We start from the raw sequence: 18,306 nt of genomic DNA on the forward strand, positions 1-18,306 counted from the left end.
ATGTACCTATAGATGGCTGCAACAAGGAAGGGTGAGTAATCTGGAAGTGTCAATGAGGAGCATGGAGGAATCTGTACTGTATCTCCAGTTCCAGTTTAAAGTGACATAGGAAAAAAAAAACAACAACACTGCTAGGTGGGCTGCAGAAGGAAACAGACGCCCTCATTGATAAAACACCATCACCTATCAGTAAAGTTCAGAAAGTTCTGAGTTCACTGCTGTCACGACATCCTTTTCCAGAATGTTCTAGCAGACAAGTGAGGTGTCTATGCCCAACTGGTGCTGTTCTCCAGCCTCAGTCACATCCTCTGCTCACCTAGAGAATGACAGAATTGGAAGTGGCTCTGTGCACAGGGAAAAGAGGAAAACCCTGACAAAATGCGATAATGAATGGCATTATTTCTCATAAGCCATTAATTTGTATGAGTCTCTTTCAAAAAGCTGGAAATTTGACATTTTAAACAAACCAAGTTATGAAATACTCACCAAGAATTGTAAGAAAAAATTTCTTGTCATCTGTAAGGCTCGGGGATTCAATCTCATATTCACCTTCATCCGATGATGTTAAATTGACGATGATGAGGTTACCCAACTTAGTGTCTAAATCAACCCTACCTCTAAAAGGTGGGTAAGATTTGACCTCATAGTCTGATCCCCATTCCACGACTTTATTCTTTCCTTTTTTCCATATTATCTCTTTAAAATCTACAGTTAATGATGGAGCCAGAGTGACGTTCCCATTCACAGTTCCAAAATACGATAGGTTCCCACAGCTGATAAAATCTGGGAGAGAAAAAAATTAGGAAAAATAACATGACTTTGTAAAAAATAGAAAACCATCTTCCAAAATGTTCTGTGGGGAAAGGAGTTAAACTGAGTGTTAGAAACTATTCATCAGCTTTTGTGTGCCAAGCTGATAAACTCCTGACAGGAATTACATGCTTGACCATGTGGAATGCACTCTTTAATGGGGGCCCACATAAACGTAAGAAGTGGAGTCCACATTTATGGAGCACCAACTACATGCCAGGAACTACCGGCAATGCAAGGAATATGGCAGCAAACAGCAAACAAAACGGGTACTGCTCCAGGCATTGAAGGAGTTTCACTTCGTGGAGGAGACACAGAAGACAAGGACAGCCGCCCAGGCAGGGCTTCCCCCAGGAAGTCATGCTAAAAGTGACACAGGACGACAAACCACTGAAGGATGAGGGCAGCCGGCCAGCTGAGAGCTGGAAGAGAGGAGAGTGGGCATATACAGAGGAAGCAGTGCTCCAAAGGCAGGTCCTAAATCAAGGAGTTTGTTCTGTCTGAGGAAACAAAAGCAGTTCCAATGTCTGAAACAGAGAAAGCAAGCGGTGACGAGCAGAAAGGAGGCTACAGGCAGGGGGGGTGGGGGTCGCTCCAGTACGTGAGCAGGGTTCAGAGGGTGTCAGGAAAGATGCTAAGGGTCTGGAACTTACCCTGATGGCATAGGGCAGCTACAGAAAGGTTTTTTTTCTTTATTGATTTTTTACAGAAAGAGAGAGGAAGGAAGAGAGAGAGAGAGAGAGAGAGAGAGAGAAACATCAATGAGAGAGAACATTGATTGGCCACCTCCTGCATGCCCTCACTGGGGATCGGACCCACAACCTGGGCATATCCCCTGACCGGGAATTGAACCGGAAACCTCTTGGTGTATGGGTTGATGCTCAACCACTGAGACACACTGGCCAGGCCACAGAGAGGATTTATTTTTATTTTATATATTTATTTTGTTTCTAGTGAAATGATTTGCCTGCTATGGTGTTCTTAGGCAAGGCATCTAACCTTGAAAAGCTTCAGATTTTCCATGTTTAAGATCCTTGGTATCTGTGGGAATCAAGTGAGAAAGTGCAGGGGACTCTACTAGATGGCTCACTGGGTCCACACAGCTGTGAAAGTCATTATCAAAGGGGAAGCTAGGATTGGCAGCACCTGAAGCTTGTACACTTTCAGGGAGGCAGGTCTATAAGAGCATAAGAATACTCTCTCTATATTTTTCTTTTTCTTAAATTTTTAAATTATTTTTGTTACAGATATTTCTCCTTTTTTCCCCATTGACACCCTCCTCCCCATCCCCCCCACTCCATCCCCAGCTTTGATGTTCGTGTCCATCGGTTATGCGTACATGCATGTAAGTTCTATGGTTTATCTCTTCCCTCCCCCCACAACCTCCTCTTCTGAGGGTTCTCAGTCTGTACCCTACTTCCATATCTCTGGGTCTACCCTATTCCTCAGACTGTTATGTTCATTATATTCCACAAATAAGTGAGATCATGTGGTATTTTTCTTTTTCTACTTGGCTTGATTCACTTAGGATAATACTTTCCAGGTCCCTCCATGTCGTCTCAAAGGATAAGAGATATTTCTTTCTTACAGCTGCATAGTACTCCATTGTGTATATGTACCACAGATTTTTTATATTCTTTCATCTACTGATGGACACTTGGGCTGTTTCCAGATCTTAGCTATTGTAAACAGTGCTGCTACAAACATGGGGGTATATATATTCTTCCTGATTGGTGTTTCAGGCTTCTTAGGGTATATTCCTAGAAGTGGGATCACTGGGTCAAATGGCAGTTCAATTTTTAATTTTTTGAGGTAACACCATATTGTTTTCCATAGTGGCTGCACCAGTCTGCATTCCCACCAGCAGTGTACTAGAGTCCCCTTTTCTCCACATCCTCACCAACACTTGCTGTTTGATGATTTGTTGATGGCGGCCATTCTGACAGGTGTGAGGGATACCTCATTGTTGTTTTAATTTGCATCTCTCTGATGATTAGTGATGTTGAGCATTTCTTCGTATGTCTCTTGGCCATTTGTATGTCCTGTTTGGAGAGGTGTCTATTCAGCTCCTCTGCCCATTATTTAATTGGGTTCTTTGTCTTCCTTTTCTTGAGTTGTATGAGCACTTTATATATTTTGGAAATTAACCCCTTATTCATTGGCAATGATGTTCTCCCATACACTGGGTTGCCTTTCCATTTTGATGGTTGTTTCTTTTGCTGTGCAGAAGCCTTTTAGTTTGATGTAGTTCCATGTGTTCAGTTTTCCCTTTGTTTCTGTTGCCTTAGGTGATGTATCAGTGAAAATTCTGCTGTGTATGATGTCTGAAATTTTGTTGCCTACAATTTCTTCTAGAATTTTTATGAATTCACGGGTCACATTTAAGTCTTTTATCCATTTTGAGTTTATTTTTGTGTATGGTGTAAGTTGGTGGTCTACTTTCATTTTTTTGCAGGTAGCTGTCCAATTTTCCCAACACCATTTATTAAAGAGGCTGTCTTTACTCCATTGAATGCTCTTGCCACCTTTGTCAAATATTAATTGAGCATAATGTCTTGGGTCCGTTTCTGGGTTCCCTGTTCTGTTCCACTGATCTGTATGCCTGTTCTTATGCCAGTACCAGGCTGTTTTGATTACAGTAGTTTATAGTCTAATCTGATATCCGGTATTGTGATCCTAACTATTTTGTCCTTCTGGTTTAAGATTGGTGTGGCTATTCCGGGTCTTTTTTGGTTCCATATGAACTTCTGAAGTATGTGTTTTAGTTCCGTGAAATATGTCGTTGGTATTTTGATGGGGATTGCATTGAATCTATAAATTGCTTTGGGTAGTATTGACATTTTAATGATGTTAATTCTTCCAATCTATATTTTTATATCACAGAAAAGTTTTAAACAAAAGATGAATTGACATAATTTAAGTTTCCACAGTTTGTCCATCTGCAAACTGGACAGTGGCTGACAGGTACAAGCATGGAGGCAGAAAATATAGAACAGAGGCAGTGCAGTAGCAAGGAGAGGGTGGCAGAAGGTGGCAGATCAGACCAGGAATGTGCAAGTGGACAAATTTAAGACCTGTCTGAAAGAGAAATCTCAGGGGTTAGTGACTGGATGTGGGGGACCAGGGAGAGGGAGGAGTTAATGGTGGCTGTCTGTGAGCCTTCTTTTTTGGCTGACGGAAGCTACTGAAATCTAAAACAATGACAGGAAGCAAGTCAGGGGTATGACAAAGATTAACAACTCTAGGACTATGTGCAGTGGTGTGCTGGAACTGATTCAAACCCTCAGTCACAAGCGAATGGTTAACATCTCTGATCGACTCCAGTCAGATCATACCGGTGGGAGTACTGTCAGCAAAAACCAACAAAGGGGGATTCCAAAATGGCGGTGGAGTGAATGGAAGCAACACAGATCGTCTCCTAGGACCAAACTGAAATTACAACTAAAATAAAGACAAATCGACAGGAAAAAGGAACAGAAAAGCAGCTTGCAAGGATCATATAACCAGGGACACTGACTCAATCCTGGTAGGATTGCAAGGCTCGAGAGGGAGGCTGGGAGCCCACAGACAGCAGCGGCCTTAGCTGTGAGCAGTGCCCTTGGGTTAAATTCCCAAGAGCCTCCACAGCACAGAGCTGGGACAGACGCTAAAATAGCCACAGCCACTCACCTTGGGCTCTGGCAGAGGAAGGGCAGACTGGACTGGAACTGTGTGGAGACACTCAGGATTTGGAGGGGCCTCAGAGCTTTTGCTGAGTTGCAGCCACGCAAAACCGTGGCCAACTTACTCCTTCCCAGGGTTCTGGGGAGAGGTGGAGGCCCCTCCCTCGGAGACTCAACCCCATCCAGGTGGGCCTTTTAAATGCAAATTGAGGCTCAGTAACAACCAGCATCTGCCCCACCTTGAGGAAATCCCCTTAGGCTAAGCACCTGAGGGAGTTTTTCATTCAACTGAGAAGCCAAGGCTCTTCAAGTAACCACTACTGATAGCCTCCAGGAAAAAAGCTAGAGGATAACTGTACCATTCCTGGGCTAGGAACTCTAACCAGGAAAGTAAGACTTCATGGCGGTGTTTAATGTGGGTCCTCCCTCGCTCATCCAAACCCAGGAGAGGGAGCCACAAATAGCAGTAAACCAACACCCATGGGAAAAATTTGGCAGGCTCCAAAGCCTACTGTGATAGCCAAAATGGTGAAACAAAGAAACAAAAGCCAAATGAAAGAACAAGATCTCTACCGAAGATGAGATAAATGTGGAGCAATTAAGCAAGTTAACAGAGCTAGAATTCAGAGGCATGATCTTGAGGAATCTCAACAACATGAATAAGAACATAGAAATGTTGAAAATCAACCAAATGGAAATTAAAAACCACCAAGAAGAAATCATGACATATCAGAAATAAAGACCACATTGGAAGGTCTAAAGAGCAGAGTAGAGGAAGCTGAGGACCGGATCAGTAAATTAGAAGACAGGGTAAAATAAAAATCAACCAATCAGAAAGCCAAAAAGAAAAAACAATTAAAAAACTGGAAGACAGCTTAAGAGAACTGTGGGACAACTGGAAACATAATAATATTTGCATCATAGGAGTCCCCAAAGAAGAAGAAAACGAGCAAGAGTTAGAGAATATATTTGAAGAAATAGTGACAGAAAACTTCCCTAATTTGGTGAAGGAAGAAGGCATTCAAGTTCAAGAAACACAGAGAGCCCCAAGTAAGAAGAACCCAAACAGACCCACACCAAGACACATAGTAATTAAAATGCCAAAAATTAAAGACAGAGAGAATCCTAAAAGCAGCAAGAGATAAGCGACAGGTTACCTACAAAGGAATCCACATAAGGCTCTCAGCTGACTTCTCAATAGAAACATGATAGGCCAGAAGGGAATGGCATGAAGTAATCAAGGTCATGAAAAACAAGGACCTGAATCCAAGACTACTCTACCCAGCAAGGCTGTCATTCAAAATAGAAGGTCAAATAAAGAGTGTTCCAGACCAAAAAAAAGGCTAAGGAAATATATTAGCACCAAATAAGCTCTGCAAGAAATGTTAAAAGGACTGCTGTAATTAGTAGAAGAAATAGGAAGAAAAATATAATCAAATTAAACAAAAATGGCAATAAATAAGTACATACCAATAATCACCTTAAATGTAAATGGACTGAATACTCCAATAAAAAGACACAGAGTAGCTGACTGGATAAGAAAGCATAACTCATCTATATGTTGTTTACAAGAGACCCACCCCACAGCAAAAGACTCACATAGGTTGAAAGTGAAGGGATGGAAAAAAATCTTCCAAGCAAATGGAAAAGAAAAAAAAAGCTGGGGTAGCAATACTCATAGCTGATAAAATAGATTTCAAAATGAAGGCCACTATATAACATTGAAAGGATCTATCCAACAGGAAGATATAACCTTGATAAACATATATGAACCCAATATAAGAGCACCAAAATATATTAAAAATCTCCTGGAGGACTTCAAAAGAGAAATCGACAGCAATACAATCATAGCAGAGGACTTCAACACCCCGCTGACATCACTTGGATAGATCCTCTGACAAAAAATTAGCAAGGAAACAGAGACGCTAAATGAAGCACTAGACCAAATGGATTTCATAGATATCTACAGAGAATTACACCCAAAACTACAGAATTCACATTCTTCTCAAGTGCACATGGGACATTTTCAAAGATAGACCACATGTTAGGACACAAACTTAAGTCTCTACAAGTTCAAGAAGATTGAAATCATATCAAGCATCTTCTCAGATCACAATAGCATAAGCTAGAACTCAATTGCAACAATAACATGCAAAGACAACTGAAAATATGGAGGCTAACTAGCATGTTATTAAACAATGAATGGGTTACCAAGGAGAGCAAGGAAGAAATTGAAAACTTCCTGGAAACCAATGAAAATGAACACATAACAACACAAATTCTATGGGATGCAGCGAAAGCAGTTCTGAGAAGGAAGTTCATAGCACTACAGGCCTACCTCAAGAAACAAGAAAAATTTCTAATAGACTATCTAACCTCACAACTTAAAGAATTATTAAGCAAACTAAAAGAAAACCCCAGAGCAAGTAGAAGGAAGGAAATAGTAAAGATCTGAGCAGAAATAAATGACATAGAGACCAAAAAAACAATTTAAAGGATCAATGAAACAAAGAGCAGGTTTTTCAAAAAGATAAACAAGATTAATGGACCCTTAGCTAGACTCACCAAGAAACAAAGAGAGAGAACCCAAATAAACAAAATCAGAAATGAAAGAGGAGAAGTAACAACTGACACCACAGAAATACAAAAGATCATTAACAACTACTATGAACAATTATATGGCAACAAATTCGACAATCTAAGCGAAATGGACAAATTTCTAGAAACACAGTCTCCCAAAACTGGACCAGGAAGAGATAAAACACTTGAATAGACCAATAACAACTAAGGAAATTGAAGTGGTAATCAAGATTCTGCCAGTAAACACAAACCCAGGCCCAGATGGCTTCATGGGGGAGTTTTACCGAACATTCAAAAAAGAATGAACACCCATTCTCCTCAAACTATTTCAAAAAGTTCAAGGAGAAGAAAGACTTCCAAACTCATTTTATGAGCCCAGCATAATACTAATTCCAAAACCAGAAAAAGACACTATAAGGAAAGAAAACTACAGCCCAACATCTCTGATGAACATAGACGCAAAAATCCTGAACAAAATACTAGCAAATTGGATCCAGCAATACATCAAAAAAATTGTTCACCATGACCAAGTGGGATTCATCCCAGGGATGCAAGGCTGGTAAAATATTCACTAATCAATAAATGTGATACACGACATAAATAAAATTAAAAATAAAAACCACATGATCATATCAATAGATGCTGAAAAAGCATTCGACAAAGTCCAGCATCCATTTTTGATAAAACCGCTCAGCAATGTGGGAATAGAGGGATCATATCTTGACATAATAAAGCCCATATATGAAAGACCTACAGCCAACATCATACTCAATGGGCAGAAACTAAACGCATTTCCCTTAAGAACAGGAACAACACAAGGATGCCCACTTTTGCCACTCTTATTTCACATAGTACTGGAAGTCTTAGCCACAGCAATCAGACAGGAAGAAAAAATAAAAGGGATCCAATTGGAAAGGAGGAAGTGAAACTGTCATTATTTGCAGATGACATGATATTATACATAGAAAACCCTAAAGACTCCATCAAAAATCTACTAGACTTAATAAATGAATTTGGCAAAGTAACAGGATACAAAATTAATGTCAAGAAATTGACGGCATTCTTATACACCAATGATGAACTCACAGAAAGAGAAACTGAAAAAACAATCCCATTTACCATCTCAGCAAAAAAATTAAGATACCTAGGAATAAACTTAACCAAAGAAGTAAAGGACCTATTTGTAAAAAACTACAGACATTGAAAAAAGAAATAGAGGAAGATATAATAAAGTGGAAGCACATACCTACTTCTTGGATTGGAAGAATTAACATCATTAAAATGCCCATATTACTCAAAGCAATCTATAGATTCAATGCAATCCCCATCAAAATACTGACATATTTCACAGAACTAGAACAAATACTTCAAAAGTTCATATGGAACCAGAAAAGACTCCAAATAGCCACAGCAGTCTTAAACCAGAAGGACAAAGTAGTTGGGATCACAATACCGGATATCAGATTAGACTATAAACTACTGTAATCAAAATAGCCTGGTACTGGCATAAGAACAGGCATACAGATCAGTGGAACAGAACAGGGAAACCAGAAACGGACCCAAGACATTATGCTCAATTAATATTTGACAAAGGTGGCAAGAGCATTCAATGGAGTAAAGACAGCCTCTTTAATAAATGGTGTTGGGCCCTGGCCGGTTTGGCTCAGAGGTTAGAGCGTCGGCCTGCGGTCCTGGGAGACCCGGGTTCGGTTCCCGCTAAAGGCACATACCTCGGTTGCAGTTTGTCCCCGGCCCTGGTCGGTTGTGCGGGTGGCAGCCACTCGATGTGTTCCTTTCACATCGATGTTTCTCTCTCTCTCTCTCTGTTCCACTCTCTCCCTCCCACTCTACCTGAACAAAAAATGAAAAAATGTCCTCAGGTGAGGATAAAAAAATAAAATAAATAAATAAATAAATAGTGTTGGGAAAATTGGACAGCTACATGCAAAAAAATGAAAGTAGACCACCAACTTACACCATACACAAAAATAAACTCAAAATGGATAAAAGACTTAAATGTGACCCGTGAATTCATAAAAATTCTAGAAGAAATTGTAGGCAACAAAATTTCAGACATCATACACAGCAGAATTTTCACTGATACATCACCTAAGGCAACAGAAACAAAGGGAAAACTGAACACATGGAACTACATCAAACTAAAAGGCTTCTGCACAGCAAAAGAAACAACCATCAAAATGGAAAGGCAACCCAGTGTATGGGAGAACATCATTGCCAATGAATAAGGGGTTAATTTCCAAAATATATAAAGTGCTCATACAACTCAAGAAAAGGAAGACAAAGAACCCAATTAAATAATGGGCAGAGGAGCTGAATAGACACCTCTCCAAACAGGACATACAAATGGCCAAGAGACATACGAAGAAATGCTCAACATCACTAATCATCAGAGAGATGCAAATTAAAACAACAATGAGGTATCCCTCACACCTGTCAGAATGGCCGCCATCAACAAATCATCAAACAGCAAGTGTTGGCGAGAGCGTGGAGAAAAGGGGACTCTAATACACTGCTGGTGGGAATGCAGACTGGTGCAGCCGCTGCGGAAAACAATATGGTGTTACCTCAAAAAATTAAAAATTGAACTGCCATTTGACCCAGTGATCCCACTTCTAGGAATATACCCTAAGAAGCCTGAAACACCAATCAGGAAGAATATATATACCCCCATGTTTGTAGCAGCACTGTTTACAATAGCTAAGATCTGGAAACAGCCCAAGTGTCCATCAGTAGATGAAAGAATATAAAAAATCTGTGGTACATATACACAATGGAGTACTATGCAGCTGTAAGAAAGAAATATCTCTTATCCTTTGAGACGACATGGAGGGACCTGGAAAGTATTATCCTAAGTGAATCAAGCCAAGTAGAAAAAGAAAAATACCACATGATCTCACTTATTTGTGGAATATAATGAACATAACAGTCTGAGGAATAGGGTAGACCCTACTTCCATAAGTAGGGTACAGACTGAGAACCCTCAGAAGAGGAGGTTGTGGGGGGAGGGAAGAGATAAACCATAGAACTTACATGCATGTACGCATAACCGATGGACATGGACAACAAAGCCGGGGATGGGGTGGGGGTGATGGGGAGGAGGGTGTCTTGGGGTAAAAAAGGAGAAACATTTGTAACAAAAATAAAATTGAAAAACAAGCAAACAGACAAAAAAACCAACAAAGGATTTAAATGAGAGCCTCCCACCCCCTCCACACCAATCCGGTTATTGTACATTTACTATCATTTGAACATTTACTATCACCACTAAGACTGGGATATTTTTGATACCCCCAAATGGGTTTAAATGCATCTTGCTCCAACTTGTCTTCCTTGTTAAGAGAGAAGAACAACTGTTAAGGGAAAGACATGAAAGATAAACTAAGATTTTAAGTTTTTGTGTAGTAGCAATCGGTACCTGCAAGAGCACAGGAAAAATGGAGGCAGTCAATAGACCAACTGTAGGCAACTGTATCCAGTAATTTCAAATAAGAAGCAAATATCCCCCATTTGTCTATTTGCAAGGATTTTCAGAACCCATCTCCCTTAATTCAGGGAGACTGCCCTCAAAAATACACCAGCATCCTTCTGTAGCTTTGCTAATTATGCACCGTCTTTCCAATTCAACAACAGTACGTGGGAAGGCAGAGGAAAGGAGGAGGATTCCAAGTGGGAGAGTCTATTCATACACTGTAGTGGGGCTTGAAATGTCTTGTGAGTGAGGGAATGAAGGAATGAAGGAATGAGTGGGTAGGGTGGTGGCTGAAGATGTGAGGTATGGCTGAACTACGACACCCTGGCTGCATGAAGATGGCTTCTGTCTTTCCCTGGGAGAAGCAAGGTTCCTTGAACTGTTAACAGGAAAAAGAAACAAACCAGGAATGGCATGGAGAGAAGCAAGGAGGGAGAGAAGGGAGACTTCAGAAAGAATCACAGTAGTTCTGAACTGAAAGAAACTCTAAAAATTACTCAAATTACTACCAAGAAAAATGAAACAGCATGTGACTGAATGCCTCCTGTCTTCCAGATGTGTGTTCACATACTCCAGAGTCCCTCTTGAACCTGTGATCATCTAGGTGCAGTGGGGGTTAAGTCCATTTTACAGATGAGGAAACAGCCCCAGGGGGCATACCAACTGTTCAATGTCTCAGCAAGTTTATGGCAGTGAGGGAACCAGGACATAGTTTTTCCAACTCCTTGCTCAGGTCCCCTTTCAACATAGCAGGGTCCTGTCATTCACTCATTCCAAAAATATTCACTGGGCATCTATTTATTCTGTGTGGGAGAACCAGACAGACTTAGTCCCTGCCTCTTGGAGCTTACTTTCTTTTAGAGAAGTCAGACTTCATACAAATAATTAGCAAACATGTGATTGCCACTGTGGGAACTGCCACCAGGCACCAGGCACCAGAGCACTGACTTGTGAAGTCAGTAAAGGGTCGGGGAAGGCTTCCTGGGTTCCAAAGAACAAGTAGCAGTGAGCTCTCCCAAGGGTGGGGCAGTGACTACTCTGGAAAAGACCCCAAGGCAAGAGAGCAATGACATGAGACAGGAAGGCTGGATATAAAGGCAGGGGCCAGTCCTTGCAAGGCCTTGCACAATGTAAATCCTGTCCTTTCTTTCGAGATGAGAAAGGCACCAAAGAGTTTTTTGGTTTTTTATTAATCCTCACCCAAGGATATTTTCCCATAAATTTTCAGACAAAGTGAGAATGAGGGAGGGAGGGAGGGAGAGGGAGAGAAACATTGATGTGAGAGAGACACATCAATTGGTTGCCTCCCACGCAACCCTGACCAGGGGACTGGAGATTGAACTGCAACCGAGGTACGTGCCCTTAACTGGAATCAAACCCGCAACTCTTTGGTCCACAGGCCAACGCTCTAACCACTGAGCAAACCCAGCAAGGGCAAGCCATCAAAGAGTTTTGAACAGGACGGTGACAAACAAGATTAATTCTATCTGGCTTTTTTTGGGCTTGGATACCTTACCCTTTTCTCCAATCCCCATATCAACCTCCAGTTCTATAATTTATGTTAACAACTAAGAATGTATCCTTCGATATCTTCTCCCTGCTCATACAGTCCAATAGAGGCAAAGATATATCACATATAATGCACATATATGAGAAACTTGCCATTGCTTGTCTAACAAAAATGGTCTTATACACACTTCTCTGCATTTTGCCTTTATTATTAATAATACTTCATAAAAGTCCCACCAATCAACTTTATCTGATTTGGCTTGACTTTATCAATTTTTAATGGCTGCACATTCTTTCTAACTTCTTCTATTGCAGTAACACTGCAATAACTATGCTTGTGTACATGTCCTTGGTCTCCTATCTATGGGAGAGTATCCTAGGAGTAGGGCTGGGTATTACAGACTCACATGGTAAGTAGATTTTTTATTTTCATAGAAGCTGCCACATTGCTTACAAAAAGACTTTTGCAATTTACATCTCCATGAGTAACGCTTTCCTTGTACTCCTAACAGTATTTGGTGATTTTGTTGCACGTTTAACTATTGGACATAAAGTAGCATTTCATTGTTAATCTGAATTTGCATTTCCCTGACATCTAGACATTTAAGCATCTTTTCTGTTTGTTGATTACTTAGATCTCCTGTCTTTTCATATACTTTGTCATATTTTCTAGTAGATTGCTTGTTTTTTTCTCATCAAAGTTTAAGAGTTCCTGCCCAGCCAGTGTTGCTCAGTGGATTGAGCATCATCCCATGGACTGAGAGGTCCTGGTTTGATTCCCAGTCAGGGCACATGCCTGGGTTGTGGGCTCGATCCCCAGTAGGGGCGTGCAGGAGGCAGAAGATCAGTGTTTCTCTCTCACATCAATGTTTCTATCTCTCTCCCTTCCTCTCTCTAAAAAAAAAAATGAATAAAAGTTTAAGAGTTCCTATAAGTCATAAATGTTTGTTTCCCCCCAAGGTGAGTGGTAGTGTCATTCCCTAAGATAGGTACCCCGAGGAGGAGGGCCAGGCTTGGGCTGGAACATCGTGTTTTCAGTTTCAGACAGTGTAAGACACCCAAGTGGAGATATCCAGTAGACATGAGAGGGCAGATTTGAGAATCATCACATTTTTAGTGGTGCTATCACTTCCTTCCCATAGTAATGTCTTCACTGTGGTTCTCCAAAGCTAACTCTAAAGTAAGTCGTGGATATGGTAACTCCCAATGAAAATTAAGAGGAGGAGAGAGGGGAGTGAGTTTTTCCTCAAAGGTCACACACCATGAATGAATGAATGAATGAATGAATGAATGAATGAATGAATGAATGAATATGCAAACAAATAGCAAAGCAAATCAGTCAGAAGGAAGCTGGTTGCCTTGCTGATAACAGTGAGTGGTTAGAAAAGGGACCACAGGGATACTACCTTACCATGCCAAGGGTAGAATGAAAAGTGCCCACACTTTCAAGCCAGATAGGCCCAGAGTGAACTCTCAGAAGACTGCCACCATAGGCCCGCTTGGCTACAAAATGAAAATCATAATGCTTACCACAAAAGATTGTTCTGAGGTTAGAGCAAGATTGAGAGATTTTACAAAATGGCTGACATGAAGGAGGCTTTCAACAGGTTTCCCCCTCCTTTTTCTTTCTGTGAGTCTAACTACCACAAAGACACCCTCTGTAGGGGACTGTGGCTATGTGAGAATTGTACTACGAGTAAATTTTTGCTATTTAAAAGCAGAGAGTTAGAGGGAGGGAAAACAAATATATCCTCCTTACTGTAATTGCCTAAGCAGACACTCATTCTAGCCAGAATTTATTTTTAACTATTAAAGGTTTATTTGTTTAGAAGAATTTTGAATGATCTTTTCTTTTTAAAGATATGAGGGTACCTAATGCCTACATGGGAAATGATCATATATCTAAAAACAGGAATTGAAGAAGGTTTGATGGAGCATGATACAGAGGAACCCAAATCTTCAAGATGTTACATGGGAACCCAAGTTTAAACTCACGTGTAGTAATGTTTGTTTTTTTGTTGTGTAAGAAGTTACCAAAAAAACAAAACAGGGTTTCAAAATTAAAGACCATGAGAAACTAAGTTGAAAGTAAGGCCAAAGATTTTGCACTGTGAATAATGGCAAATAAAATGTGAGATGTGGATTTGCTCATTTGCATTTCCAACGGAGAAGAGCCCTCCCTCCACATGGCCAAATCTTGGTCTGTTTGGGCCTGATAAACTCTGCTGGCCTCAGTCTGACAACTCCCTGGGACCTTGTCCCAACACAAGGGTATGCAAGCAACAAGTAGGTAGCAGCTAGACTTGGTTTACCTGGGGACATTTGCTGAGTGGCATCAGACCTAGAACTGGCACCAAGTTTGAACCTATCTCAACCTGGTGAACACCACTCAACCCTACCTGGTGACTCACTGACACTCTACCTCATGCAACTTGAGTACAGCCAGAAGCTCTTTCAGTTACTGAGCCTAACAGAGAGCTGGCAGGCAAAAGCAGGTAGAGGTGGATCTCAGGGTGACTTGGAATTAGGACTTTTGCTGACCTGCCCCTGGGTCTGGTTTTGGTAAAAAGCCGGCCCTGGTGCACAGCTTGGACTTTTCATGCACACCCAGACTGAGCAAAGGCAGCTACAAACTCTGGATAGCTTGTAAGTCCAAAAAGGTTGCCCAGGACCAGTCACAGGAAGCATCTGACATTGGCCTGCACCAAGTCCCTTAGAAGAGGCCCAGCACCAACCCATCCAGTGGCCTGCTTCAGACAACATCAGAGCAGGATCCAATATGCTTCACAAGCAGCATATCCAAAGGGAGATCTCAGCAGGCAACAGACCCTGCTGAGGTGAATTCTGCTTTATATGGTCGGCACCTATACTGCAGCTTGGACACCACAGTCAGGGTTGAGCCTCACAGTTCACCACCCTGAGGGTTGCTCCCACGCACAAACAGGCCAATAGCAATCAAGACTCAATTATAACAGGAGGGCCCACATAACCCACACAAGAGACATTCCTTGAGCACCTAGCTCAGATGATCAAGGAAACTGCACCACTGGACCCCACAGAATACCCACTACACCAAAGGCCATCCCCCCAAAACTGGGAGTCATAGATCTATCTAATACATAGAAACAAATACAAAGAGGCAGCCAAAATGGGGAGACAAAGAAACATGCCCCAAATGAAAAGACAGGATAAATATCCAGAAAAAGAGCTAATTAAAATGAAAGCAAGCAATTTATATGATATAGAGTTCAAAACAATGGTTATAAGGACACTCAACAGCATGAAAAAGGACATAGAAACCACAAAAATAGACCAGTCACAAATGAAGAATGTAATATCTGAAAGGAATAAACAGTAGGTTGGAAGAAACAGAGGATCAAATCAGCAATTTGGGAGACAAAGTAACAGAAAACACCCAATCAGGACAGCAAAAAGAAAAAGGAATTTTAAAAAAACAAGGATAGTTTAAGGGACCTTTGGGACAAGAAACATTACAACATCTGCATCATTGGGATACCCGAAGGAGAAGAGAGACAGCAAGGGATGAACCTATCTGAATAAATAATGTTGAAAACCTCACTAACCAGGAGAAGGAAAAAGACAAGTCCAGGAAGGACAGAGCATCCCAAACAAAATGAACCCAAAGAGGCCCACACCAAGACTCATTGTTATTAAAATGGCAAAGGTTAAAGACAAAGAGAGAACCTTAAAAGGAGTGAGAGCAAAGCTGTTAGTTAACTACAAGGGAGCCCCCATAGCACTGTCAGCTGAAAAAACATTTCAGGCCAGAGGGATTGGCATGAAATATTCAAAGTGATGAAAAGCAAGGACCTGCAACCAAGACTACTTTACCAAGCAAGCTATCATTTAAAATTGAAGAAGAAATAAAGAGCTCCCCAAACAAGAAAAACCTAAAGCAATGTGTTACCACCAGACCAGAATTACAAGAAATATGAAGAAAGAGGAGGAGGAGGAGAAGCAAAAATGAGAAGGGGAGGAGAAGCAGGAGAATAGGGTGAGGGGAGCAGGGGGAGGGGGAGAAAGCAAAAGAAAGAAAAAAAAACCCAGCCCAGCTGGTGTGGCTTAGTGGATTGAGAATCATCCCATGGACTAAGAGGTCCCAGTTCAATTCCTGGTCAGGGCACATGCCCAGGTTTCAGACTCAATCCCCAGTAGGAGGCATACAGGAGGCAGCTGATTGATGTTTTTCTCTCACAACGATGTTTTTTTTAATATGTTTTTATTGATTTTTTAGAGAGAGAAAAAGGGAAAGAGAGATAGAAACGTCTTGATGGACAAAGGAGAGAAACTGACAGTAAAACAGTCATAGTAAGGGATTTTAACATCCCATTGACATCAATGGATAGATCTTCCTGACAGAAAATCAACAAGAAAACTGCGGCCTTAAATGACACACTGGATCAGACGGATTGAATTGATATTTTAAGAGCATTTCACCCCAAAAAAGCAGAATATACATTATTTTCAAGTGCAAATGAAACATTTTCTAGGACAGACCACAGGTTAGGACACAAAACAAGTCTCAATAGATTTAAAAAGATTGAAACCACATAAAGCATCTTCTCTGACCATAATGGTATGAAACTAGAAATCAATCACAAGAAAAAACCTGAAAAACATACAAAGACATGGAGGCTAAATAACATATTACCAAACAATGACTGAGTTAACAATGAGCTCAAGGAAGAAATCAAAAGATACCTTGAAACAAATAAAAATGAGAACAGAACAACCCAAAATCTATGGGACACAGTGAAAGCAGTCCGAAGAGGGAAATTCATAACATTACAGGCCTACCTCAAGAAACAAGAAAAATCTCAAATAAACAATCTAACTTTATACTTAAAGAAACCAGAAAAAGAACAACAAAGCCCAAAGTGGGTATAAGAAAGAAAATAATAAAGATGAGGGCAGAAATAAATAAAATAGAGTCTAAAAAAATACAAAAGATCAATGAAATCAAGATTGACAAACCTTTAACCAGACTCAAGAAAAAGAGAAGGCCCAAAAAAATAAAATCAGAAATGAAAGAGGAGAAGTAAAAACTGACACCAAAAAAATACAAAGGATTTTAAGAAAATTGCCCTGGCCAATGTGGCTCAGTTGGGGCATCATCCCATACACCAAAAGGTCACAGGTTCGATTTCCAGTCAGGGCACATACCCAGGTTGCAGGTTTGATCACTGGTCGGGGTGTATACAGAGGCAACCAATCGATGTTTCTTTCTCACACTGTTCTTTCTCTTTCTCTTTCTCTCTCTCTCTCTCTCTCTCTCTCTCTCTCTCTCTCTCAATTAAATGAAAACACATATTTGGGTGAGGATTAAAAAAATAAAATAAAATATTGCAACTATATGACAACCAATTGAACAATCTAAACAAAATGGATAAAGTAATAGAAACTGAATCAGGAAGAATCAGAAAATCTAAATAAACAGATTACAACTAATACAATTCAAGCAGTAATAATAAAATAAATAAAACTCCCAACAAACAAAAGTCCTGGACCGGATGGCTTCACAGGTGAATTTTACCAAACAGCCAAAGAACTATCCTTCTCAAACTAGTCCAAAAAAGTCAAAAGGAGGGAAAACTCCCAAACTCATTTTATAAGTTCAGAATTATTCTGATTTCAAGGACACTACAAAGAAAGAAAATTATAGGCCATATCCCAGATGAATATAGATATTAAATCCTCAACAAAATATTAGCAAACCAGATCCAGCAATACATTAAAAAGATCATACACGATGATTAAGTAGGATTTATTCCAGGGATGCAAGGTTGGTACAATATCCAAAAATCAATAAATGTATTACACCACATAAACAAATTGAAGGATAAAAACCACATGATCATATCAATAGATGCAGAAAAAGCATTTGATAAAATGCAGCACCCATTTATGAAAAAACTCTCAGCAAAGTGGGACTAGAGGGTACAAACCTCAAAATAATAAAAGCCATTATATGACAAATCCAAAGCCAACATCTTATTCAGTATGCAAAAACTACAAGTGTTTCCCTTAAGATAAGGAACAAGGCAGGGATGTCCATTTTCACTACTCTTATTCAGCATAGTACTGGAAGTCCTAGCCACAGCAATCAAACAAGAATAAATAAAGGCATACAAATTGGAAAGGAAGAAGTAAAACTGTCATTATTTGCATATGTCATGATCCTGTATACAGGTAACCCTAAAGATTCCACCAAAAACTACTAGAACTGATCAATGA

At 40.3% G+C, this 18,306-nt stretch overlaps 1 protein-coding gene across 3 annotated transcripts in view; it reads right to left on the bottom strand.

Annotated features, from left to right (window-relative positions):
* CD58 (CD58 molecule) overlaps positions 1–18,306 on the bottom strand; it is a 52,316-nt gene that overhangs the window by 20,204 nt on the left and 13,806 nt on the right. For all 3 annotated transcript variants that reach the window (XR_004960987.1, XR_004960988.1, XM_036273691.1), the window contains exon 2: positions 487–783. Coding sequence is in view for 1 of the 3 variants with exons in the window: in XM_036273691.1 (XP_036129584.1) it covers positions 487–783 (297 nt within the window). In the remaining 2 variants the exon portion in view is untranslated. The remainder of the gene's footprint in view (positions 1–486; positions 784–18,306) is intronic.

Source organism: Molossus molossus, unplaced genomic scaffold (assembly GCF_014108415.1).
Source record: "Molossus molossus isolate mMolMol1 unplaced genomic scaffold, mMolMol1.p scaffold_m16_p_20, whole genome shotgun sequence".
Classification (NCBI taxonomy): Eukaryota; Metazoa; Chordata; class Mammalia; order Chiroptera; family Molossidae; genus Molossus; species Molossus molossus.